The 25286-nt window shown below is 57.1% G+C and overlaps 1 protein-coding gene across 3 annotated transcripts in view; it reads right to left on the bottom strand.

Moving 5' to 3' along the window:
• The window catches only part of GREB1 (growth regulating estrogen receptor binding 1), a 43499-nt gene extending 20098 nt beyond the window's left edge, over nt 1–23401 (bottom strand). For 2 of the 3 annotated variants that reach the window (XM_040993922.1, XM_040993923.1), the window contains exons 1-15: nt 23245–23401; nt 19593–19712; nt 18698–18874; nt 14332–14514; nt 13107–13250; nt 11298–11438; nt 8867–8980; nt 7970–8113; nt 5909–6094; nt 4048–4398; nt 3073–3201; nt 2391–2519; nt 1603–1800; nt 847–1027; nt 98–293 (exon numbers count right to left, since the gene is read on the bottom strand). In XM_040993922.1, the coding sequence (XP_040849856.1) occupies nt 98–293; nt 847–1027; nt 1603–1800; nt 2391–2519; nt 3073–3201; nt 4048–4398; nt 5909–6094; nt 7970–8113; nt 8867–8980; nt 11298–11438; nt 13107–13250; nt 14332–14514; nt 18698–18874; nt 19593–19712; nt 23245–23401 (2550 nt within the window). The remainder of the gene's footprint in view (nt 1–97; nt 294–846; nt 1028–1602; nt 1801–2390; nt 2520–3072; nt 3202–4047; nt 4399–5908; nt 6095–7969; nt 8114–8866; nt 8981–11297; nt 11439–13106; nt 13251–14331; nt 14515–18697; nt 18875–19592; nt 19713–23244) is intronic. The other variant, XM_040993925.1, reaches the window with a different exon arrangement.
• Nucleotides 23402–25286: the final 1885 nt, after the last annotated feature.

Here is a 25286-nt window from a genome sequence, read left to right as displayed (position 1 = left end):
ATCCAGTCCTGCCTGGGCGGAATCACACAGCCAAGGAACGGCCGCTGGCCTTGGCAACCAAGCTAGCGCCCAAGCAACAGCGCGTCTCCGAACTCACGCTGCTGTAGGAGGCAGGCCAGTGGATCTCGTTGTAAGGGCTGATGAGCGTGTGCTGGGTCTGCAGCGCGTAGGGGAAAGAGGTCACGTGCAGGGTCACGATGTTGGGGGCCTCCTTCACCTCCCTGCAGTTGAGCAGTCTGTCCACCAACCCCACGCCGGGGTCGCCCTGGGAGTAGAGGTTATGGACGGCACTGCTGGGGGCAACAGGAAGAAAAGAACCAGCAAGTGAATCACCCAAGCACTGCTTCGTAGCTCACCAGGGATGAAACCTGTTCCCAGTGTCCTGGCTCCTGATGCATGACAGGCCTTGGTACTGCCTGTCGCCAACCCAGGAGTAAGACCAGATGTGGAACCCCCAGGCACAGGGTGCCAGCTGAATCCGTGGATGTGGAACCCCAGGACACAGGGTGCGGGTGCCAGCTGTTTATCATTTCAAAATACCAGCTCCCCATGTCTGAGCACCAATTCAAATCCCAGCTGCTCCGCTTCTGATCCAGCTCCCTGCTCATATGCCTGGGAAGAACAGAGATGGTCTAAGGTGCACGTGGGCCCATGTCACCGGCCTGGGATATCAGGAAGGAGCTCTTGGTTCCTCGCCCTGGCCTGGCTCAAAGCTGGCTGTTGTGGCCATTTAGCAAGTGACCCAGAAGACTGCAGATTCCTCTGTAAACCTGTCTCTGCCTTTTAAATAAACTGATCTACAAAGCACGGACCATATGTCACCCTTCACCCTGCGGTTGTTCTAACCTCACGAGATCCCAGTGGGCGTGGTCGTGGATGAGCACATACAGCGTGTGTGGGTTCTGGAGAGAGTTCTGCAGGAAGGCCTTAAACCTGCCCTGCGCCCCCGCGTCTAGCTTCAGGACGTACTGTTCCACTCTCTGCTTGGTCAGCTGCTCCTTCTCCAGCCCCAACTCCAGCAGCACACCTGCAAAAGGCAGAAACACACAGGCGACTACAAGCAAGGCCCCGGGCCCCGTCAGCTCAGCAGGCACCTGATGGTCAGGGCTGGGAGCTGCGGCTGCAGGGCTGCCGTGCACAGGAGCTGGGGCAGAGGCATGGCCACGTGCACGGTAGCCTGCCGGGGACACCAGCAAAGGTGGGCGTGGAGACAGACAGGAAGGGTTCACTCCCGCCGCCCGGCAGAGCCAGCTCCTGGCCTGAATGCTCAGGGCTCCTCCATCATACTCTTCACTAGTGAATCTTCAGAGAGAAGACTTGGTATTTCATTTTTAAACTTCTTCGAAAACCCAGGGAAAGTACAAAGCAGAAACCAGCTTGCTGCTCCGAGTGGGACACAGCATAAAGTTGAAGTCTCGGTTCTACCCTTAACAGATTCTAAATTCTCGGGCAAGTCACTATCCCTGGATGTCAGTATCACCATTTTTGAAACGGAAATAACTGACACCTGCTCCAGCTGCTCTACCCCGAGGAAGCGTGAATGCCCAGAGATGCGGGGGGCAGACGGGGCCAGCCGCTGGCCCTCCCCCGAGGGTCCCGTACCTGAGTGCCGCACGTGGCACAGCGTCTGCTGGTAGGTCACTTCCGAGGGGGGAATGCAGATCAGAAAGTCCACCTTCTCGAAGGATCCCAGGTCTAGGTTCTGGGTGCTGGAGTCAGCAATGGAACACACGTGGGAGAGCAGCTTCTGGGCCACGGCCAGCTGGAAGGGCCGGACGCTGCACGGCTCTAGGTAGTAGCCTGAAACCAGAGCCGAGGCTGGGTGAGCCCCAACAGGGCAGAGGGCCGCAGCTGGGGGACAGAGCGGCAAGCCCATTGTGGGGGACCTCACATCTAAGCGCCTGCTCTAGCTCAGCCCTGACCCCTCTCCCTTCCATTGCTAGTAAAGCCTAAGGTCAAGTGATCAGTGGCACAGAGGACATGGTGCCCGCAGGGACCAGCACGACAGCAGCTGGTGAGGCCACACAGAGCCTGGCCCTGGGAAAGCGCTTGGACGCTGTATGGAAAGGAAGGAAGAAGCCACCATTTTTGAGGCAATGGATGAGAAACTAACCTCCATGACATATTTTCACATCCTGCAGTGTGAGCAGAAAATCGCCATAGGGAACTAGGTCCAGGCCCAGGGTACAAGTTCACATACAATGACAACATTGCCACTGAATGTGTTCCATGGGGCCTGAGGCTGGCTCTTGGCGAGCAGGCATGCTGCCTCCCCAAAGTCCAGCAGGCCCTGGCTTGTGGCTTCACCAGTCCAGATGCACGCCCCCAGCCCTCAGGCAGCATCCTCTCCTCGCTCCCAGCGCACACTGGGCCCTTCCCCCCACACTCACTTGTGCACACAGGTGCCCCGCTCCCATCCACAGGTGCTGCTTGAGAGCCAGAGGAGGCAGCAGTCGAGGACGACATGGGGCCTTGATTTTCCTGATGAAATTTGTCCAGCAAAATGTCAATGTCTCCCTCTGCCCGAAACAGAACAAACAGCAATAGGTCCTCTGCACAGCTGTGTGCCCGTCACCTCCCAAGGCCAAGGGAAAGGGTGTGGCCTGGTCTGCCAAGGACAGCACAGGCTGGTAAGGACTCAGGAGTGTGAACCAGGGGAGCAGTTGGTGCGGTGCAGTGCAGGGCAGGGGAAGGACAGAGAGGAGGAGTCCACAGAGCTTTCCAGAAAGACAGGAACTGAATTCCAAACAATGGGAGCCAGGAGAGCAAGGAGGGCTCAGAGAACATGGGGGGCGGGAAGGGACTTGTTCAGGTCATTCAGAATGGGGGAGTACTGGGGGCTAGGGAGGCTGGAGAGTAGAGAGGAGCAGGCTGGAGCAACCTAGGGGAACCCGCAGCCAGAGCCAGCAGAGACAGCGGCCAGGAGCCACCTCTGGCCAGCATCAGAAGGCAGGGATGGAGGACAGACACAGAGCAAGCAGCCCCGGGTTGTCACGGGCAGGTCGGGGACCTGGCTGCCCGTCTGCAGCTGCCTCACTGCTCACACGCACACCCACCTCCCGAGCGGCCCACCTGGACAGAGAGTGCTGACAAAGGCTCCCAGTGAGTCCACTCTCCCGGTGACCAGCTCCGTGCTGACTTCCTGCTGGTACTCGGCAGGGCTGAGCAGGCTCTCGGAGAGAATCCGAGCTTGGTATTTTCCTGGAAAAGACACCATGCGTGTCTTGGGCCAGTCTCCCTGCTGACAGGGTCTGCGGCTTGCTCTCTCCACGCCCAGGCCTGGCAGCATGCTGGCTGAGGGCAGGGGCTTGTTAAACAGATTGATGGCACGCACCTTCCCAGCCCAGCTTGCCTGCTCGGGGTGTGAAGATGGTCATGATTTCTGAGTAAAGTCCCAGAGCGCTGGCCCTGGACCTGACAGCACCCCCTTGTGATACAACCCTGGGCAAGGATCCAAGCCCTCAGACCTGGAGCAGGAGCCAGCAGCAGCATTCGCTCACAGATGCAAGCAGTGGCTGCAGGATTACTACGGGGCGGCCTGCAAGAGGCCAGGGCCAGAGGAGAAGGCTGCAGGCTGCCAGCGCTCACTTTTAAGTAACACCCAAGGATCGCACAGCCCGAGGCTGAACACATGCACCTGCCAAAAGCCAAACAGGCCAAAGACGCTGGCATCTAGTGCCTGCCTGGCCCTCTGGCCAGACTGTTCACTCCAGGAAAGTGCCCTGGACTCCAAACCCTGCAACACTGGCTGTACACAGATGGGCCACTGTGAGTGCCTTGACTGTCGCTGAGCTGGCTCAATGTGATAAGGTCACTGTTCTTATCTGCACCAGGTCATGGGCAAAACTGGGGCCAGAGTCTTGGTCTGAGCGACAACCACAGCCCCGGTGGCAAGGCAGGCCAGCTTTGTAACCAGGTCTACGCAGGCTGCAAAGGGCACTGCTCCCTTAGTCACTCCCAGCAGGGATGAGGCCACAGCTCAGCATGTCACCGGGTGCTTGAGCCTCCGGCACCGGCAGCAGGCAAAGGAAGCCGCGACGGACTCACCGGTGACGGCGATGCAGGAGTCAATGGCAGCGTTGCGGCAGGCACAGATGATGACCACGTAGTTGGTCTTGGCCAGCTTGCCCTCCACTAGCAGCCTGAACATCTCTGAGAGGCCCTCGGCCAGGGAGTAGGCACACTGGATGACGTGCACGCTGTCATTGCAGGAGCTGGCGGCCAGGCCAGCCAGCCAGGGCAGCTGAGCCGAGGTCACGGGTGCCGCGGCGCTGGGCATGGGAGGGAAGAGCTGCGGCTGCGCCTGCTGGTACTGCCGGATCTCGGTCAGGTGCGACTCACGCCAGGAGCGCAGGAAGATCTGCTCCAGGTCCTCCATCAGGGGCACCTGGTCAGCGGCTGCAGCAGGTTGGGGTGGGCAGTGAAGTGTCAGTTTCAAGGCCCCCAGGAGTGCTGGCTTAGAACCCACGCCACACCCAACTGATGGGTTCTACAACTGCTGCTTGTGACATATGCACAGCCAGCCTCTGAGTCAGTGCTGGCTCGGGTCCCGGCTGCTGCACTCCTGATCCAGCTCCCTGCCCATGTGCCTGGGAAGGCAGTGAAAGATGGCCGGATGTGTGGGCCCCTACACCCACGTGGGAGACCCGGAGGAAGTTTCTGGCTCCTGGCTTTGCCCCGGCCCACCCCTGGCTGCTGCAGCCACTTGGGGTGTGAACCAGGAGACAGAATCTGCCTGTCCCCCTGTGTTTCGGATAAACACATCTTCTCAGGACAGATCTGGGTTGCCCCCGTCCTCTGACTGCTGGTCCCACCATCTGGGTGGGTTGGAGAAATGACTATTTTTATTGGGCTCGCTGATTTACACCTCTTCAACGACTGGTGAGAGGTTATACTTATCAGTATTTGCGTCTCGTAGTGATTTTTTCCAATGACCTTGGTCTGTATTGGGCGAGCTCAGAAGGTTGCGGTGTCGACCTGGCACCTTTTCCAGGCTCTCCGCTGCCTCCCTGCCTTTGTGTAAATCACACCGCTTCCACCACAAAGGTCCATCACTGCTACGGCCTCCCTCTTTCCTGGGGCTTAAGGTCTGCCCGCTCCAACAAGCATCTATTGCTCAGGCCCCATCCGCTCCACCCTGCCCCTCCCAGATGTGGATTTCTCACTGGCTCTCCCTCCTGGGACCCCAAGAGGCCCAAGCCACCACTGAGGTCCCTGTAACAGCTCCTGCACCTCCCAGCTCACATGGCACAGGTGCCCTTTAAAGTACACACGAGGCCACATCCATCTCCCCTACAACCAGCTCCAGAGGTTGCTCAATCTACTGAGACACAGGCACACGCCTGACCCCAACCGGAGGCCCCGCCCCTCTCCCACAGCACCTTCACCCGCTCTGCTGTAGCCACACAGTCTCCCTAGCTGGCTGGGCAGAGTGCGCACGCTGCCACCCCAGGGTCTGACCCCACAGTCCTCACCTGTTCTTCCTCCCACTCCAGGGCCCTCACCTGCCCCCTCCTCATGCCGCAGCCTCACCTGGCCCCCTCCCCACCCCACAGCCCTCACCTGGCCCCCTCCCCACCCCACAGCCCCACCTGGCCCCCTCCCCACCCCACAGCCCTCACCTGCCCTCCTGCCCATGGCTCTCGTGTGTCCTCCGTTCCACCATAGCCCCACCTGTCACACCCCTCAGTTCCCATGGCTCAGCTCTGCAGTCCCACTGCCTTCCCTGACTACCCTAAGTGGACCCCAACACACCCACCCTGCTCATCTTTCCCTAGACCAGAATATCCCCATGCTGCTGCTTCTGTTTGCTCTCCACCGTCACCCCATGCTAGGTGGGCACGAGGGTGGCATGGGAGTCGGCTCCCCGGACCCCTGGGTGCCCTCCTGATGTGTTCCCAGAGCTCACCGAGCTGCACCAGGTAGTAGACAGTCAGCAGGAGCTGCATCTCCTCGGAGATGGGCTGGACAGTGGTGGCGCCGCACTGCTCATACGCCCGGGACACAGACTGGGAGTTCTGGTAGCATGTATACAGCAGAGGGCTGACCACGACATCGCTCAGGTTCCCGCACAGGTAGGGGAAGTTCCCGTGGCCTGCACGAGAGGAAACGGCAGCAGCTGGGCCACCGGCCACACATGGCTTCCCCAAAACCACAGGACCTACAACGGACAGGTGGTTCACATCCAAGCCACTCTAGTGTCTCTGTCCTGGACACCACAGATTTCAACCAGAACTGCTCTCTTGCACCTGCCCCGCCCTTCTGGCCCCTGCAAGGACAGAGCCCCCATGCGGAACAGTGCACTGGCTGGCTCATTTGCTCAGTCCACACCCCATCACAGACGAAGGCAAAACCCAGACAGGTCAGAGGGTGCTCGCTCAGAGCCGCAAGGCTATATGCCCTGGCACTGTGGCTTGGGCCTCTGAAGACAGTCCCTCACTGGAACCTTGCTGAGTGGCAGGGAGGATGCAGCCCTGCTGGGGTAGGGACCTAAACCCTGGGACTGCCTGCGAGATTCAGAAATAGACCGGGTGGGAGCTTTGTGACTCTCTCTTGGAACTCCACATCCATCACATGGAGCACAGATGTCAAGGCTCGGGAAGTCGCCGAGATGACAAACCTGGCTCGCTTCACCGTCTCCATGGGTTGTGCTGAGACACAGGCACACTGTCCACCTGCTGAGTGCTAGCCAGCCCTGCCCCAGCCACTGATCAGAACTGGCAAACTCCCAGGTGAAGCTGGCTCATGGGCACAGCGGGACAGAAGTGCTTCTGTCCCAGGGAGGGCACTTGTGCAAGGAAGCCACACTGGGAGCTGGAGACAACAGCACAGAGCAGGTGCTGGCTGGGGGTCTGGCAGCCTGGTGGGAAGTGGGCACCGGAGACAAGCACCCTGCAGTTTTTGGCCTCCGCTGAAAGGAGGCGGGCAGGAAACCTGCCAGTGTGGAGCTGAGAAGATGGGCTATGCTACAGGATGGGAATTGGCTGAGGAAGGTCTGTAGCGCCCACCCCACCAGGCTTTCTCTGGGGCTGCTGGCTCCCAGTGGGTGCAGGCGATACCCAGCCTCCTGCCCAGATTTGGCTCAGGGCTGTGTTTTCAGCACCCCAAGCTCCAGGAGCACCCCAAGCCCCAGGAGCACCCCAGGCAGATCATAGCTACAAGAGAACACGCAGTGCCTGGCTGCCCATGGTCTCACGAGATCCCAGCTGGCCTCCAATGGAGCCACCTCATCAGGGGCTTGGCCTCGTGTGCAGCTCAGGACCCACCCTCCCTCCTGTATACCCCAGCTGGTTTATAGTTTGTAGGAGAGAGAAGGTGGCATGTCCCTTTCTGGGCCTCCTCTCTTCCTGTAAGCAGGATGCCCAGTGCAATATGAACTTACTCAAAGAGGACCTGTGTGACTGTACACACCAGCACACTGTACTGCGACTACCATCTCGACCCAGTCCCACTGGGGCCTCACGGGTTTCCCCACTGTAAGGGAAAACTCCAGCCTCATTAGACAAGAATGTCTGTAGGTAGAGCCCAAGCCCACATGACCCAGCTTAGCTCGCTGTGCAGACCAAGCCCAACTCTGCTGGAGGAGTCCACAGTAGTACCAACAGCCACCTTGGCCCAACCAAAGGTGGATTTCACATTTGGACATCCTGGCGGCCTAGGGTGGACCACAGGATAAGGCCCCAGACTGGGTTCCTTGGTGCAAAAATCAGACTTCACCGTCTCTGGGCCCATTACCATGGCAGGACTCAGGACTGCTCAGGCAGTGGAGAGGGAGACAAACAGGGGACAAGCAGATGCCAGACATGTGACTGCGGGCAGCAGGCAGCCCCTCTCTGAGCCTTGGCACTGGGTCATGGCTAAGCCAGTGGCTGGCTCTGCCCACTCTCTCATCACCCTGGCAGGAGTCCAGTAGAAGACCCCACCAAGGCGAGGCCTCAGCTGTGCGTGGTTGGGGTACAGGTGTACTTGCCTTTAAATATCACCGGCCTGGCCTTGCAGATCTTCAGCAGGTTGTCGGGGACAGACACTGGCTCCCCAGAGGCCGCAACAGGAAAGGTGACCGATGTGGGTCCCAGGAAGCCAGCCGGGGGCAGGCAGGAGACACCTGCACTTTCTAGACAATGCAAAGATGATCAGTGAAGGATAGCAGACAGGGGTCCCAGTGTCACCGAACCACCAGCCTCCCCTGGCCCCACAACAACGGGGATCCAAGTCTTCCAGCCACGGACTCCAAGTCAACACCCACCCACCCCCAACCTGAGTTCACCCGGCCTGGGTACCTCAGGCCTTTCCCTTGAATATCCTTACAAGTGACATACACACACACCCTTCACACTTCTTACGGTCAGGGAACACACACTCCCCAAGGGTCTGGGCCTTAGAAAGCAACTCTGCCACCCCAGGGTGCCAGGAAAACTCATGGAAAGTACAACTGAAAGGCAAGTTTGGGGTGGGCCTTCTCGCACCCTAAACCAACAGCGCCTGGGCTCCAGCCCCGTCCTCCTCCCAGCCTAGCTCCCTGCTGATGGCACCTGCAGGCAGCAGGTGATGGCTCCCCAATACGTCCACATTCCCACATGAGACACAGATTGAGCTCCTGGCTTGTGGCTTTGGCCTGGCCCAGCCCCAGCTATAGCAAGCCCTTGGGGAATGAACCAGCGAACTGGAGATCTCAAATGAGTAAAATAAATAGCTGCTTTATTTGCTACACAAAGTTTTTTAAATTCTCACAAAGCTGTGCCACCATAAACATCTTCCACAGCTACAGTCCCCCCACTGAGGCTGCACTCCCCCATCGTCCCCCGCTCCCATCCCTGCTCCCCAGCAGCACCAGGGCCCAGGGCTGCCTGGACAAGAGCTCACTCACCGCCCTTGGCTCTGACCCCAGCACCCGTCGGGCAGCCAGTATCCACAGCTGATGGAGATTCAGGAGACCACCCCTTGTGACGTTTCTTCGGGGGTCCCGAGTTGGACAGGACACCTAGACAGCATTCAGAGCAGGGACCGTGAAGCTGAACCACCAAGGACCCCCGGGATGACGTGTTCCCAGCGCCCCGGTTTGGACAACATGTATGTGTCATCTAATGGGTTTGAGGCATCCGAGGAAGCACACTCCAAGGAAGAACACTCAGTTTCATAAATATCCCATTCTAAAGGCGTGCAAGTGCTCGAACTTTCCTGACTAAATGAGATAATAAAACCTGCTTTGAAAGGTTTGGAAAGCCCTGACATCACTTTCACCATCATCATCCTCTGTGCATTGCATGTCTCCTCCTAGAGTCAGAAGTGAGATCTGATGTATTTCAGGAGAGGCATTGCAGCCACATTCGCTTCACCATCCATTCTCACCACTTGGGGGCAGTAGAGATCCATCTGTGGCTCTGTGTCCACCCCAGCCTGACCAGCTAGTCAGGCTGGAGACCCCAAGGCATGCAGCAGCTGGCAGCCCACGGGCCTCCTGGTCTGCCCCAGAGAACAGCACGTCCTGGCTGCAGCTCTTCCTTCTGGATGACTCAAGGTATCAAGTGGTCGCCATGGCTTCTTGGCCAGGCTGACAGGAGGCTCCCCTGATGTGTCCCCACACTAGCTACACGTGAATGTCACCTGCAGACTCCATCTGAACTCGAGCCCCTCGCAGGAAGTCTGGAGGCTAGCCTGCAGGTGCAGCAGTATGTCTGCTTCCGGGAGCTCCTGCTGATTCCGACACTATGGAGGGTGAAACCTCCTGCCAGCCACACAGGGGACCTGGACCAAGTGCCCGGCCCCAAGCTTCAGGCCCAAGCCCAGCCCTGGTGATCAGACACTTGGAGACAAAGCAGTGGACAGGAGCTGTGTCTGTACCTATGTTTCTCAAACAATGAGGTTTTTTTTTTTTAATGTTAAAAATGGGGCCCAGTATAATGGCTCAGTGGCTAAATCCTCCCCTAACACATGCCAAGATTCCATGTGGGCACCAGTTTGTGTCCTGGCTGCTCCGCTTCCCTTCCAGCTCCCTGCTTGTGTATTGGGAAAGCAGCAGAGGACGACCCAAGGCCTTGGGAGCCTGCAGCCACGTGGGGGACACAGAAGCCCTTGTCTCCTGGCTTCGGATGGGCTCAGCTCCGGCTACTACAGCCACTTTGGGAGTGAACCAGCAGACAGAAGATCTCTCTGTCGCTCCTTCTCTCTGTAATCTGCCTTCCCATTAAAAATCAATCTTTAAGAAATGTTAAAACGCAAAGCACCGAGAGTTTACAATGAGCTTGCAAACTAGCAGGCTTCTTCTGCCCTCCTGGCAGCTACTGTCCCCACTGTGTCACACCAAGTCCCTGATTTCCAAGCAGCCAGGTGCAGGAGCTTGGACCCACGGTGTCCTGGAGAGCCACACACACTGTGGGCAGAGCCTGGCAGGTAGGAAGTCAGAGACGAGTGCACACATGTGTGTGTGTGTATTTATGTATATGTGTGTGTATATATGTGTGTGTGTGTGCACGTGCATGTGTGCGTGTGTGCATGTGCGTGTGTGAGGCAGGGAACCGCGTAAGCAATGTCCGTGCACTATGTCTCACCACGAGGTCCTCCCCAGACCTGCCTGCTTTACGAGTGATCTCGGCTGTTCCCCGGCACCCCAAGGGGGTCCTCTGTGCCCTGCGCCAGGGGAGCCCCCAGCCTGACAACACAAGGGTCCTGAGGCCATGGCAGAAGTCCACCTGCCTCACACCCACAAACCCTTTGTCCAAAAGTAGAGGGCGGGAAGAGAGGCCAGGAAGGGGCGAGCGTATCCCCTCCTGAGCCGGGTGTGGACACAGACCATGCTCTCGGGCCTTTCCCGAGAGGCCCGCCTGGCCGGCCAGGTGCAGCTTCTCCATTAAGCCCTGATCTCCAAGGCTAGTGCTTTCTTTCAGATCCTGTCTGGAGAGGTACCGGTCTTTTCTGATGAACACCTACCCCCGTAACACCTCGCTGCCTCCTGCCTCCCTCCCCACCAGGCCCAGGTCCTGCCTCTGTGGACCTCAAGCTCCCCTCTATGCCACCATGCTAGGCTCCAGCACTCCCCAGGCACCCCTGAGAAACTGTGAGCACAGGGACAAGGCGTGGGGACTGGCTCAGGAGAGCCCAGGAACAGGTCCCCAGGTCCCAGCATCCCGTCTCCCTCTCAAACCTCTCCTCACCCAGCATCTCCCATATGGAACTCCTTCCCTGCACACCTACGGCTGACCGAGCACCTGCTGACCCTCACTGATACGAAAGCAGACTCCAAGAGCTGCTGTCCCCTTGCTGGCCTTGGCCAAGAGTGGGAACCCCCAGGGGGCCAGCACCTGGGATGCAAGCTAGGGCTGGAGGCCGTGGCGCTGCAGGCGGGTTCTTCTTCATCAGCTGCTGGTGCTTCGGGGAGTCTCTGCCATTGAAGATGGGGGGGCCAGGCACTGCACTGAGTGAGGGGTGATCAGAAGGCGGTCCTGGAGGCAGAGGAGGGGAGCATCAGTTCCCAGGAGGCTCTGCCAGCCGGGTGAGCAGGAAGTGGCCTCTCTTCTGTTCTAACAAGGTCACTTTGTCATGGCACCTGCCCTGGCATGTCTCATCAGGAGGTCTGAACTCCCGAGAGGGCAGTTGTGCCCCTATGAGACACATGCATACACACACACACCCAAGCAAACATCTGCTTAAGCACACACGTGAACAAGCACATTTACATAGATACATATACACACGCCCTGCTGGTGCATAGACAGACACACTCATTAACACACACACATATGCATATGTTCCTACTGGAGCACACACATGAGCAAGCACACTTACACAAACACGCGTGCACACACTCGCACCAAGGTGTAAGGACAGGAGACCCCACGGCTTCCTGCTCCCACTCACTACTCCTGCAACCTCCAGAGTGGAGCTCTGTATCCAAACACAGCCTACAACACCAGTGAGGTTTAAAGCCAGCCAGGTCTGGGCTGCTCGCAGCGCCCAGGGCTCCCCACACCTGAGGATATTCTGGGGACAATCATTGGTTCTAACAGCCAGGATATTCTAGAAAACACTCAAGTCAGAAATGGCACCAAGCACTCACTTTCTGGGGGAGCAGTAGCCCCTGCCGAACCCCAGCTCACCAGGTAGGACCGTTCCACATTCTCGTCCATAAAACAGGGGTGATGATAGTGGGTGTGGCTAAAGCCCTTGTGAGAAGGAACTGAGCAGGCAGGAGCCAAGTGCCCAGAACGGGGCCTGGCCAGGAGCCCACGCCAAGGGGGACCAACCCCCACCATCACCTGACTAGGGCTTATGGTCACCAGCAAATAAGAGATTCTCCTACCTTCACAGGCAAACAGGGGAGCTGCTGCCCTATCACTGGGCAGAGGTGGCACCAGCAGCTCCCAGTCCAGTGAGGCAGATATGCTGGTCCTGGACACTGGGTGACAGGCCCACAGCTGACTCCACAGAGGCGTGGAGCCACCTTAGGTCATCATGTCCCAGACCAGGCCACTAGAGGACAATACAAGGACTCTGGACAAGGGAAGAGGAACCAGCAGGGACCTTCCAGGGTCCCCAGAAGACTGGCATCTCATGCGTCACAGGGCAGCTTAGCCTGGCAAGGTGCCTGGCTTACGCCACCTGCTGCCCGTGGAGTCCCGGCCAAGCCTCTGATCTTTTGAACTTCGGCTATCCAGTTAGTACAGAGCAAACCAAAGGCTGCTCACAGGTAGTGGTCGGGATTCAGGAGATCCCGACATGGGTGGGGGCCTGCTGGAGCCCACACATGCGTGGGCACACCGCGGCCAGCACGTGGACACACACCTGCTGTGTCCACTCATGACTGGGCCCTCGGGCTGACCACAGCAGCTGCATCAGCAGGCCCCGGTGACTTCCAGGGCCGACCCCAATCTAGTCTGTCTGGCACAGAGCTGCAGACTGTGGCCTGGGGGACACAGGGACCCCCGGCACATGATCCTCGCTGCCCACATCACGCGTCCAGTGGGAGGAGAGTGGAAACGCTTTCCAAGTGAAATGCACAGCCTTTGCTGAAAACCACTTCAGGTTCAAGACGCAGATAAAGTACAAAGCAGGACAGTCGGCTGGGCTTGCTGGACACACTGGGCCTAAGGGCCTGGCACCCTGGGTCTCACCTGCCTGCTGAGCGCCCACCAGGACGCCGGGGTTGGTTCCAGGAGCAGGCTCGCTGGGGAAGGCAGTCGGAGCCCCCGAGCTGTCCAGTGGCGGGAAGACAGAAATGGAACCGGTCCTGGCGGAAGTCTGCCGGCTTCGGAACTCTGAGGACAGACGCATGGGAGAAAACCCCTGAGCCTCTCCCACTGTCGCCCAGCCACTTCCCAGGCAGCTCCCATGGGAGTAGCCCCAGCAGGTGCCACCATCATGCCAGCCTCAGCTGCAGCGTGGAGCTGTACAGGAGGGCACGGCTCTGCCTTGGCTCCATGCCCAGTGGCAACTCTGTCTGCCAGGTGTGGGGGCTACAGCGAGCAGGGAAGGGATGAGAGGCAGACACAAGGGGGCACTAGCTGACGCCCACCTGGAAGGTACAGGGAGCACAAGGACTGTCACAGGAAGATGCCATGCCTCAGCCCACCTGCCCTCCTCCATCCACAAGGCTTGATGCCAGCGGCAGGTCTGCCCTGCAAGAGGGCCTGCTGTGCCAAGCGACCACAGATGGTAAGCCAAGGTTCAGGAGAGCCACTCCATTTCCAGGGCCTGGGCAGGGACTGGCACATGGGAAGCACTGCATAAAGAGGGCGGAAAGCAAGCAGCCTGCCTGGGAGACCAGCCCGCTCCCCCTGGCCATCATAGGGACAGTCCCTCCAGGGCAGGCCCTTCCCCTCCGCCCTCAGTGCCTACTGAGGCTGGGGAGACAGACAGGCCAGAGTGCAGCCCACAGCCCTCTCCTGCAACAGCCTACGGCGGGCCTCACCCCTTGCCCCAGGACAAATGCCACTCCGGGCTCCAGGTGGGGGAGCTGGGGCGGGAGCTGAGGCAGACTCAGCCTCCTCTGGGCCAGGGACTGCCCCGGGCGCCGTGGGCTGGACAACACTTCCTCTAGCCCCTCGCCTGATGCCAGCTGCACCTCTCAGCAATGTCAGAAAAGCCCCCAGACTTTGCCAAAAATCCTCTAGCGGACAGGACTGTCCCCCAGTGCTCCCCACAGGGAGGCCCAGCACAGTACAGCCTCTGTCAGTTTGAGAATGTCCCCTACATGTAGCCCGCCACTAAGGACACCAAGTTGCAGATGACCGGTCCTCCCTGCACACGGTCTCTGGCCAGCACTGCCCTGACGGGCACCCTGCCCGGCTGCAGGGACAGGCCCCACCCGCAGGCCCTTCCTGGAGTCCAGCTTCTCACCTGAGCCTTTCCAACAAATGAGGGGCCCCTTGGTGAGAGCCCCCTGGGCGTTCCGCACCAGGTAGTATTTGAGGTGCTTCTGCTTCTTGGGCTGGCTGGCCAGCTTCAGGTTGATGTGATGGGAGAACTCGGTGAAGTAACAGAAGCCCTTCTTGCCACAGCCAACGCAGTTCCCGGAGAAGCCTGCAGGAGGAAGCGGACGGGAACGCTCCAGCTCAGCTCCAAGGTAGGTTTCAAATAGCACAGAGCACAGGGAAACTGCACGTCCAGGTTCCAGCCCACCAGCCAGTGCGCAGGGCAAAGGGCCTGGCACAGCCCAAGGTCCGGGGACCAGGACAGCCTCGGGGGCCGCCACAGTGGCCCTGTTGGTAAAGCCATCCCCTGTGACACCAGCATCCCCTTTGGGCACAGTTCAGGTCCCAGATGCTCCACTTTTGCTCCAACTCCCTGCTAATGTGCCTAGGAATGCAATGGAGCATGGCCCAAGAGCTTTTTAAATAAATTGAATTAAATTAAACTAAAAGCAGCCTCAGCTGTAACACAGGATGGCCCTTGAAGCTCTGAGGCCGGGCCTGGCAGACTCAGAACATCTCATGAGCTTGGGGGCGCACTTCCAACCCCACAGAGGGAACGAACAGGCTTCTCCGGGTAAGAACTGCCTCACTCAAGGACCACACAGCTCAGGGACCCTGCTTCTTGGACACTAGCCAGAGCCAGAGTTCCAGAGAAGTCAGATCAGTGAAACGGGTACATTGCAAGACCTCCAAGACCAAGGCTCCATGATGCAGCCCAGTGGGCACCCCAAGCACTGGATCCCACAAGGTTCCACAGGGCACGGCCAGGGCACGCTGGAGTAGATGCCGGGAGCTTGGCCATCAGTGGCTGGAATGCGCCATCTCAGGGCACCCACGGTGCAGCGGCAGTGACAAAGCCACTTGAAATGCACCCTGACAAATGGCCAATACAAGCCCATGTGGCTTCTTGCTGCTCATGTGACAGGGACACTGCTTTGTCCACCATAAGGTCCAGCGCCCACGGATGGAAGGGAAGACCCTTCCCATGCTCAGGCCAGCAGATATCCACAATGCTGCCTCAATTTCTCCCACCCGCATGTGTAACTGACCAGAGGTCTTCCTAAAACACCAAGCAAAAAATGGTGACCACCGCGTTTAACATCCTTAGTGCTTTTTAAAAATGGAATGTCGGAGGAAAAAAATATGGAGAAAGGATCCACCAGTTAAGAAAAAATTAAGGGTCCAGCATGGTAGCCTAGTGCATAAATCTTCACCTTGCACATGCCAGGAACCCATATGGGCGCCAGTTCAAGTCCTAGCTGCTCCATGTCCCATCTAGCTCTCTGCTGATGGCCTGGGAAAAGCAGTAAAAGATGGCCCAAGTGCTTGGGTTCCAGTGGAAGCTCCTGGCTCGGGCCTGGCCCACCCCTGGTCACCAGAGCCATTTGAAAATGAACCAGCAGATAGAAGAGCTTTCTCTCTTCCTCCTTCCCTCCCTCTCCCTCTCTCTCTCTAACTATTCTTCAAACAAATCCTTAATAAAACAAAAGAGAAGTCTGAACACACTGGCTATTTGGTGTTCTTGCAGGACTATTACTTTTCTTAGATATGTATAGGACTTACCACGTAAAGCACTTGTCCTTCAGATAAACCTCCTGAACCAAAACAGGTGCATACATGTCCTGCTGGGATTCATGTGTGACATTCCAGGAGTGGAGCAAGAGGAAGGAGTCGCAAAAAAGGCCAGGCTGGCCATGAGCTGGAGCCCCGCTGAGGCGGAGGGCAGGCGCACCCTCATCACACTCTCCCTTCCCCCTCTGCAGTGAGAACTGGGACATTCTGTCATTTTCCCAGCCTCCTCCAAGCAGAACCCAACTGAGCTCTGCCCACTTCTCCCTGTGAGCCAAGCTGCAGCCAAGGGCAATGCTAACCCAGTTCTTCTATATGCATGGCTCCCTCGGCCTGAGATACCCAGGTCCATTCCTGCATGGGAACACCAGGGCTCGACCACCAAGTTCCAGCTCAGGACCTGCCAGTCCCAGCTGGATGACCCTGAGCCAGCCCCTCTGTACAGGTGACAAGCGAACCGCCTCGCTGGTGGCTGCAGCTGATCTGGAACTGCTTCTGGCTCATGATTGGCCATGCTGGCTAGCACCTGGTGAGTCTGTACCCACTTCCCTGGCCCTGTCTCAAGCCCCTCCTCCCATGGGCACCTCTCCCAGCATAGAGAGTCAGCGCACCCTCTGGCATTTCCCCTGCCCCAAGATCTAGGGGGACGTTACTGAGCGGCAGCCCTTGTGGACCCGGCAACTGATCTTTCTCCCACGTGGGTATCCCACCGTGGGCCCAGACTGAGTGTCTGGCCTGCAGGCCGGGGTTACACATTCCACAAATGCTTGCCTAACCCTCTACCCGCAAATGGAGCTAAGAAACAAACTTTCCAGAGAGACACACTTTCTTCTCCAGCATCTTCGTAAGCAGCCGATTTAGACAGATTAAGGGCAAAAACAAACCCTGAACACACGCCTGGAGTTTAATCTTTCAGCTTTCTTAGACAAAATCCCTGGTGGATTCAAACTCACTGAAACAGGATTCCTAAAGCCCCTGCTCCCCCAGGACATCTCCCAGGCTCTGCTTTATAGGTCATTAAAAGGCGCCCAGCCCTGCAGGACAGCCCTGCAGGACAGTGAGGCCACAGACCCTGGGCAGCCACCTGGGGTTAATTGCAGGAAACCTAAACAGTGCTAAGTGTGCAAGCCTGGGGCATAAACCTATTATCAAAGAAGAAAAGTCCTGTTATTCCCAAGAGGCCCTTGTTGCCTGGCTCCGTTGGCTTTTTGGCGAGCACTTAACAAGGCTGCTACTTCCTGCACACTTACGGCCACCCCAGGAGCTGGCGCTGCGAGGCTGGCAGGCAGCTTAGGAGATTCTGGCTCCATGGGCGGGAAGAGGGGGCAGAGGATCTTTGATTTATGCCCCTGGCCAGATCAAAGACTAGCACAGCCACCCCCAGTCCCCTAACCAACCCCCTCCCTGAGCCTTGGGAAAACAAATTCAGTTTGAGATTCAGAACCAGATTCCGCCAGCTCCTAGGCAGACTGTACCTTCTGGGATTTCCTTATTTTAAAGAACTGGCCAGAGTCCAGAGACCTCAGGAGAAAGGGGCCAGCACCTTGTCCCACCCTCACCTTCGTCCCAGAGCAGTCTGAAGCTTGAAAGCAGGCATGCTCCCCTCTCCTCTGTCCCTCCCCCGGCTCCCTCACACAGCACCTCACAAAAATGGGCCCCATCTCTATCTAATGACACGAGTGTACTTCCCACCTCCAGGGACAGAGCTAGTAATTAACCTACAAGTTTTGATAGAGAAATTTCTAATCTAGAAGCCTCTCCTCTACAGTTAAACTTACTTCTACCACACACTGGGTGAGCAGGGGGGTAAGCACACAGTAGGAGCATAATAATGTTGCCTGAATGCACCTGGAAGCCAGGCTTGGCCTCAACTCTGTGTTGAAGTCCAGGCCACAGGGTGCCGGAAGCCAAGGCCCCCACCCTCCTGACTCTGACCCCTCATACAGCCTTTGGGGTACACAGCCATTGGAGGGCAGAACCTAGAGCCAGGAAGGCATGGCTTGGGTCCTGACTTGGCTACCGCTGGGCAAGTTCCTTAAAAGCTGCAAGCCCACAGTAGGCCAAGTGTAGGAGGACATTGTGAGCCTGGAAGGTCAGCGAGCACAGGTTTGCAGTTCATTGGACAGTATTTGCATGACAACAACCAAATGGCTACCTTTGGTATAAACAGCATGTAAATGAGAACACCTGGTGGGATATACAAAACAAAAGGAATGCCAATCAAGAGAGGGAAACAGCACGGACTCTCAGTGTATAAAGTCTGATGCCCCTAATAAACTTCAGCTTTGACCATCAGTCAGGGTACACGCGTGTTATTATCGGCTCCGTGCACCAAGTCCGTCGCTGCGGGACAGCGACAGCCAAGGATGACTGTGGCCACCTGTCAGGAGGGGAGCACTGGCAGAGAAGGGCGGGGGAGGCCGGCAGACACTGGGACTGGACAGGGACACACGCATGACCTCGCTCGCCTCTGCTCTGTTACTTGGTTTCTGATCCAGTCCAGCAAGACACTCGGGAAGTTTTGAAGAATCAAAGAGCAAAATGAAATGAAATGAAATGAAAATGGCCATGAAAGGATGAAATCCATGAGGGGGCAGGAATCTTGCTGGGATGCCATTCCTCCAAGACATCGGCCACCAGGTGTGTGACAGGGGATCCCAAAGGCAGTCACCAGCTCTACGCCCTCCCCCACCCCTGCAGGTGCCAATGCAGCAAGGACTCACCAAGAAGGGCGTTGTGACCATTGTCGTCCGGCAAGAACCTCTTGTCCACGGCACACACCAGGAGATGGTCGGGCAAGCTCGGGGACTTGGCCCCCACGAGCAGGAAGCCCGCAGGGACATCAATAGGGTCACTGGAAATGGAGGTGAGGCGCAGGTCCTTCCCAGCCTGGCAGAAGCCTAGGAGGGGGAGACAGGGTTCAGCCACTGTGAGGGCCAACCCGGTGGGCTTCAAAACCAGCTCTGAGACGTGAAATTACTACCAAGGCAACTCCTGGCTGACAGCACCCACTTACACAGAATAGGCGAGAAGGGCCAGGAGGTCCAGGGGGAACCATGTGCGTGAAAGCTGGCAGGTGACAGCATGCAGCTCACAGACAGAGAGACCTGGGTGCACCTGCCACCAGCTGCCTGCCGTGCCTGGCACAGTCATGGCACAAGCAGACCAAGGACCCGGGAACCCAGGGCTCAGAGAAACCTCCTGAGTGCAGAGGCCTTCCTGTACGCTGCTGAGCCTTTTGCTATCTTACAGCTTTGAGATGTATTTCCTCTTAAGAAAGTCCATTTCCAGAAGCAGGAAATAGCCGAGGGACTGGAAGTGACCTTGCTAGGGATTTGGTCTGGATGCGGGCTGTCTGTGGTTCCCCCTCTCTTGGTGACCATGGGCATAGCCACCACCCTGAGAGACCTTCACAGCGGCGTGCTGTGGGGCCATGGGAAGTCTTGGGTGCCTGCATTTCACCATTTACTGCCCACTTCCAGAGAAACATTGAAGGGCCCTGTGCCTGACTGGGCATCCTGGGGTGTGCTAGGGGCCTTTGGGGAACTGGCATGGCCCAGCCCCAGGGTGCAGGGCGCTCAGGGGCTCCAGCACACTGTGGGGTGGGCAGGACCTCACCATCCATGGTACAGCAGCCGTCAGGCACAGGGTGCAGCTGGCAGGGATTTGGGGCACTGCTGGAATCCAGGCCCCCTTCCGCCTCTTCCTCCTCATCCTCATTGTCCATTCGGCTGCCACCTGGATGTGAAAAGCAGAGTGAGCACTTGTGAGACAGCTGCTGTGAGCCCTCAGCACTCCCCTTGCCACAGCCCCTGGTCAACACAGGCCCAGGGCCCTGGAGCGTTGCCCACTATCTACTCAATGCCAACTGGATGCCGCCCAGTGAAGCAGGGCTCGCAGGCAAGCAGGCGGTGCTGTCACTCCTCCCCACTGCGGCGGGGAAGAGCTGATGTCACATCTCACAGCCCACAGGCTTCAAGTGTGTTTACTTCTTTACCATCCACTTTGTCTGCACATGTAATTAGTTTATGAGAGCCAAGCACAAGGGCCAGAGTTGTGGTGCAGCAGGTAAAGTCACTGCCTACTGTTCCTACAACCTATATGAGTGCCAGTTCAAGTCCCAGCTGCTCCACTTCTGCTCCAGCTCCCTGCTGGTTGCCCAGCAACGACAGCAAAAGGCAGTCCAAGTGTGTGCACTCCTGCCACCCATGTGGGAGACCTGGGTGACACTCAGGGTTCCTGGCTTCAGCCTGGGCCAGTCCTTGCTATTGCAGCCATCTGGAGAGCGAACCAGTGAATGGAAGATTTGCTTTCTCTCTGTCTCTCCTCAACTCTGACCTTCAAATAAGTAAATACACTTTCAACAAAAAACAACCAAGCACAAAGCCAGTAGGTAGATATAGGCATTTGTGTTCCAAGAATATTTGTATGCTGGACATCAGTCACCTGAGTAACACATGAGTGTTTTTATTCAACAGGAGACTGGCCTACAGCTCTTACACAGCCCGCACATTCTCAGTCATGTCTGACAGCCAAGACGAATGGGAGGAAACCAGAGTACTTTCCAACGTCCTGCACGAGGGGGGTCGGCCCAGGCAGCCCCTGTGGTGGCCCTGAACCGTGAGCTCCACAGAGCTCGTGCAGGGAGATACGGCCCTCAGAGCTTCCCTGAGCACTGCAGACGTGACCCGAGCAGGCCACCAGCCACCATCACTGAGCTGCCTGGGGGGCAGAAGGCACAGAATGTGCTGAGGATGGAGCCCTTGGGAAGGTCATGGCTGAAAGAGAAGCAGGAGCCCCTGATGTCCTTCGGGGCCCTGGACACAGAGGTGGAGGGAAGATCAGAAAGACAACCCAGGCAATACAGAGTCAGAGGCCATAGCCGGCACTGCCTTCCACCGGCAACGCAGGCAGGGGCGGCTGTGGCAGAGGGCAGAAGAGGCTCCACAGAGCAGCAAGTCCCCGTGAGGCATGGAAGGCCCAGAGCTCTGAAACACGAACCTCCTTTTCGAGCCCACACAGAGGAGGCCACAAAGAAAGACACCCAAGATTTGAGAGCATTGGGGAGACATCTCAGGAAGAATCAAAGAGGCAGTCCCCAAAGCCAAAGCCACAGGCGTCCCCAGAGCAGAACCTCGGGAGCCATGCACACTGGGATACCCTCATGTTGTCACCACACTGAGCTGAAAGGAAGGAACCCAGGCTCCCAGCAGACATGGGGTGAGGGGAGTCTGAAGCCCCAAAGTCAAGCAGAGCTCTAAAGGCAGGACAGTTAGAGTAGAAGCATGGTTAAAGGCCAAGGTTTGCAATCAGGCTAGGGGCCCAGAGCTGGCTAGACCAGTAGGCTGCAGCAGCTGCAGGACGCACCAGGTGCAAGCTGACAGCTTCCAGGACGGGGAGGGCACCCAAGGTGGTCCTAATGAAACCGGGAGGCTCAGTGGCTCCTATTGACCTGCCTGCACGGAGCGAGATGAGGCTGTTCATTGCAGTGCTTGCATTCAATCATCTTCTTTCCAAGTTGGTGATTTACAGGGACTTATCTGTATTGTTTAATAGTTACTCATTCCCCATGTTGGGCTTGTTTTTATCAGGAAAGAGCGACAGTTTCTCCAGGAGGCAGTAGCAAGTAAGAGCCCTGATTCACAGAACAGAGAGATGGGGGGCCTGCCTCACGCCCCATGCACGTGCACAACCTCCAGCCACGCTGTATGGCGAGTACAGGCACCCTGGGCACATATACTCTCTGCACTCTAGCTGCCTGTGAGCAAAGACAAAACAAGGCGCCTCCCCACTGGCTGGCTGGCTCTGTGTGCTTTACAACACTGTAGGCAGCCAACAGCTGGGGTTATGGTGACATTCAGCCAACTGTCCAGGCTCTCCCCTCCCGCCATGCCTGTACCTCAAGGCTGAAACCACAGGGGACTTGTGCACACTGGACAAACGGGACAGTCACAGAGAGGCCAGCTCCTATGCCCAAGCCAGCAGAGAAGAAGCTAAAACGTTAGAGACCCGATGAGGGGGTGGGGAGAGGCAGGCCACTGATGGACAGCAGTAAAAGCTGCGGTCACCCCAGTCTGTTCCGAGCCAAGCATGCAGCTCTGCCACCCCAGAGGCCCCACACCTGCAGGGTCGCGATGACTTCAGCTTAGGGGTGGGGTGGGGGCACTCCAGGCTTTAAGGCATGCTTCAAACATGGAAGATGGCCATCAGTATCACATCTCATTTCTCCAGGCCACGAGAAGCCAAGGTCGACCTGCGGGAGTCCTCAAACACCATGCACGCCAGCAAAACTGAAAGCCTGGCTCCCATTAGGGCGGATGTTACGCTGAGCGTGTAAGATGCCCTGTCCCTCGCTGGGTGCCTGGGTTCAACACTGGGCTCCTGCCTCTGGCTTCCTGCTAACACAGACCCTGGGAGGAGACACCTGCCCAGCTCCTGCATTCAACTCCGGCCCCGCCCTGGCCGTTGTGGGGAGATGAGCAACAGCTGAGCATGTTTCTCCTCTGTCTTGAATGAATGAATCAGTAACTAAATATATATATATATATTAAAAACTGAAATCCTTGCTGTTTCTCCATAATCCTTCTTCACGGCTTAAATAACCCATTATACACACACTCACATACTCAGAAACACAAACACAGAAACATGCTCACCAGAGCTCCCAGCTCCAGACCTGGCACACTGCATGCTTCCCTGGTTAATTGACCACATGTACTTCAGCTAACATCCTTTAATCCCCTTCAGTGGGGTTGCTTCTGGTGTGAAAATACACAGCTCTCTCTCTCTCTCACCCACACACACACACACACAGCTCTTACTCCCCAAATAATTAAATAAACTTTACAGCCATCCCCAAGCAAAAGCTCACTTAGCCATTTAATTCTTAGTATCTATGAAGTTCCTGAGGGTTTGCTCGGGGAGGTTTTAAGTTCCAGGAGGGGTTCTGGTCTCCACCGCCCCAGAGAGAAATGACCTGGGCTACCTTGCAAAGACGTGGCCATGCGACTGAAGGGCACAGCAAAAGGTGCAAAACAAGTTGATCACTAACTCCCCAAGCTAACATGCCTGGTGTCTAAGAAGCCCTTATCAATCAGCTCCCAACAGCCAGTCGCAACTCTTCCAGTCCCCCATCAATCCCACCCATAGTTTCATCCTGACTGAAACGTGGGTTCGTTTTCATCAAGACACTTTCTTTTCCCAATGACCCGGGTCTGCTGCATCCTGGTCCCCACATCAACCTACTCAGACCAATGCTAGTGTCACCTACCTTCGAGGGACGAGAGCTGCTGCTCAGCTTCCAGGTACAGCTGGGAGAAGATGGGCCTGGGCACCAGCTGGCTGGAGCGCAGGGAGGCCTCGATCGAGCTGTGCAGGACCTCCTCGAACCGCGTTGTCTTCAGCTGCCCCGCGTACGAGTTCCCCATCTTCAGGCGCGAGGCTGCAGTCCTCGGTTCACAATGGCATCACAGAGGCAATGCAAGAGAGCAGGACTCCCAAGCATACAGGAGGCAGGCGGCTGCTCTGGGCCTCTGCCCAGCAGGGGCTGAGGGCGGTCCGCTCAGCTGCAGGGTAATTACAGGAAGTTGTAGAAGTAGCAGCTCACCCCCAGCCAGTGCCCGCCCAGCCCGACACCTCGGCGCACATTCCACTGAGGACTGTCTGCCATCCTCTGCCCTCCTCCACACCACACCACACACACACACACACACACACACACACACACACACACACACGACACTGCACTGTCAGCACCTGCCATGCCTCCAGCTGTGGGCTCAGCAACCCAGCACAACCAGCTCCCAGACTGTAGGATTCTAGTCCCCCCAGCTCCTTTTCTAAACAGAGATGATTTCTTACTGTGCCCTGTTCTGCCTCCCCTGACCCCCCCAAGCTGATGCTCAGTTAACACACTTTTTAACTTATAGGATGTTTCGTATAAATCACACAAAATTATAACCACGAATGCTCAGAAATGTGGGATGAGAAGAGGGAAAAATCACCACTGCTTCCACCCCATCCCCCAAGATAATCACTTGGCAAGCGATCCCCTGCAGACCTTAACTGAAATAAGCCCTCCACGCCGAGGACCATCAGGGGAGAAGGAGTTCCCCCTGCCCCACACTCGGAGGAAGGAAGGGACACAACCCAATCCAGCCTGTCCACTTAGCCAGCATGCCACACAATCCCCTCTGAAGGCTGCTTGGGACCCCACCGATTCGCCCACACTTCCTCCCCTCCAGCCGCAGGGCCACATGCCTGTTCGTCCTTCCTCCTGCCTCTGTCCGCTGCCTGCTTCACTGCAGTTAGCTTTTCTTTATGTCACTCTCTAGTCCCTCTTGCTCTCATTTGCTGCGGCTCTTTCGAGTGTTTTTAAGCGGTTCATTTACCATCATCGGCACCCTTCGATGTTTTCCTCGCATTTTCTTTTACAACAACAAGGTTTGAAGTCCCCCTCCTCTCCTGTGGCCCTGAGAGTCGGCAGCAAACATCCTCCTTTAATTTCTTTCTGTTTACAAGTGTTCTTATTTCTTCTTCGAGCCAAGACTTGGGGGCAGGGAGGGATAATGGAGTCAGCCTCCTCTTACAAATTTCTAATTTTCACTGGATTGCAGTTAAGATGATGGTCCTTAGAAAGGCCACTTTGGAAGCCTGTACAGGGTCTCTTTTTGACAGGCACCTGATGGAGCTTTAGCGTCAACAGGTAAAAGAAGGTGAGTGGGGGATCCCCTTCCTGTACCTCACTGTGTGTCACCTGTGATTGGATTTGAGCACAAAGCAGTGTGAGATGCCAGCCCTGGAGTAACCTGGGACCAGAGTGTCGCACACTGACTCGGGGAGGGGGCCGTCTTAAAGCCCAGTTCTCGTTCTGCGGCACCCTGAAGGAGCTCCGATCTCCCTCCTGAACAGGTGCAATCTCGCTGACTTTCTGCCTCTGTTGTAAGGAAAATTCTGCCTCCCCTCCTCCCGAAGTAGACGGAGGCCCTTAGCCACTTCCTGCTTCTGGCAGTCACTGCTGCCCTCCCGGAGCCCCTCTGCATCCAACCAGGGATGGTGTGGGGAGGCTGGCTTCGGGAATCAGTCCCCCAAGAAAGGGAACGGCCATGCCTCGAACGCTCTGAGTCATGCCGCCATCAGGGCACATTCTTTTTCTGCGCCTGGGCCCCTGCAGGGCTCTGTCCCTTGGTTGGGAGGGCCAGGGCTCCCACACCCCAATGCTCAGCTCTCCCGTTGGCTGGTTCACACCCAGAGCAGAGACCAGGGGACATTTCCTTCTTTTTAAGATTTATTTCTTCGAAAGGCAAAGTGGCA

Source organism: Ochotona curzoniae, unplaced genomic scaffold (assembly GCF_017591425.1).
Source record: "Ochotona curzoniae isolate NIBS_2020 unplaced genomic scaffold, NIBS_Ocur_1.0 contig_883, whole genome shotgun sequence".
NCBI classification, from domain to species: Eukaryota; Metazoa; Chordata; class Mammalia; order Lagomorpha; family Ochotonidae; genus Ochotona; species Ochotona curzoniae.
Note: the sequence above shows the minus strand (reverse complement) of the source record. Positions and strands in the feature narration are given on the sequence as shown.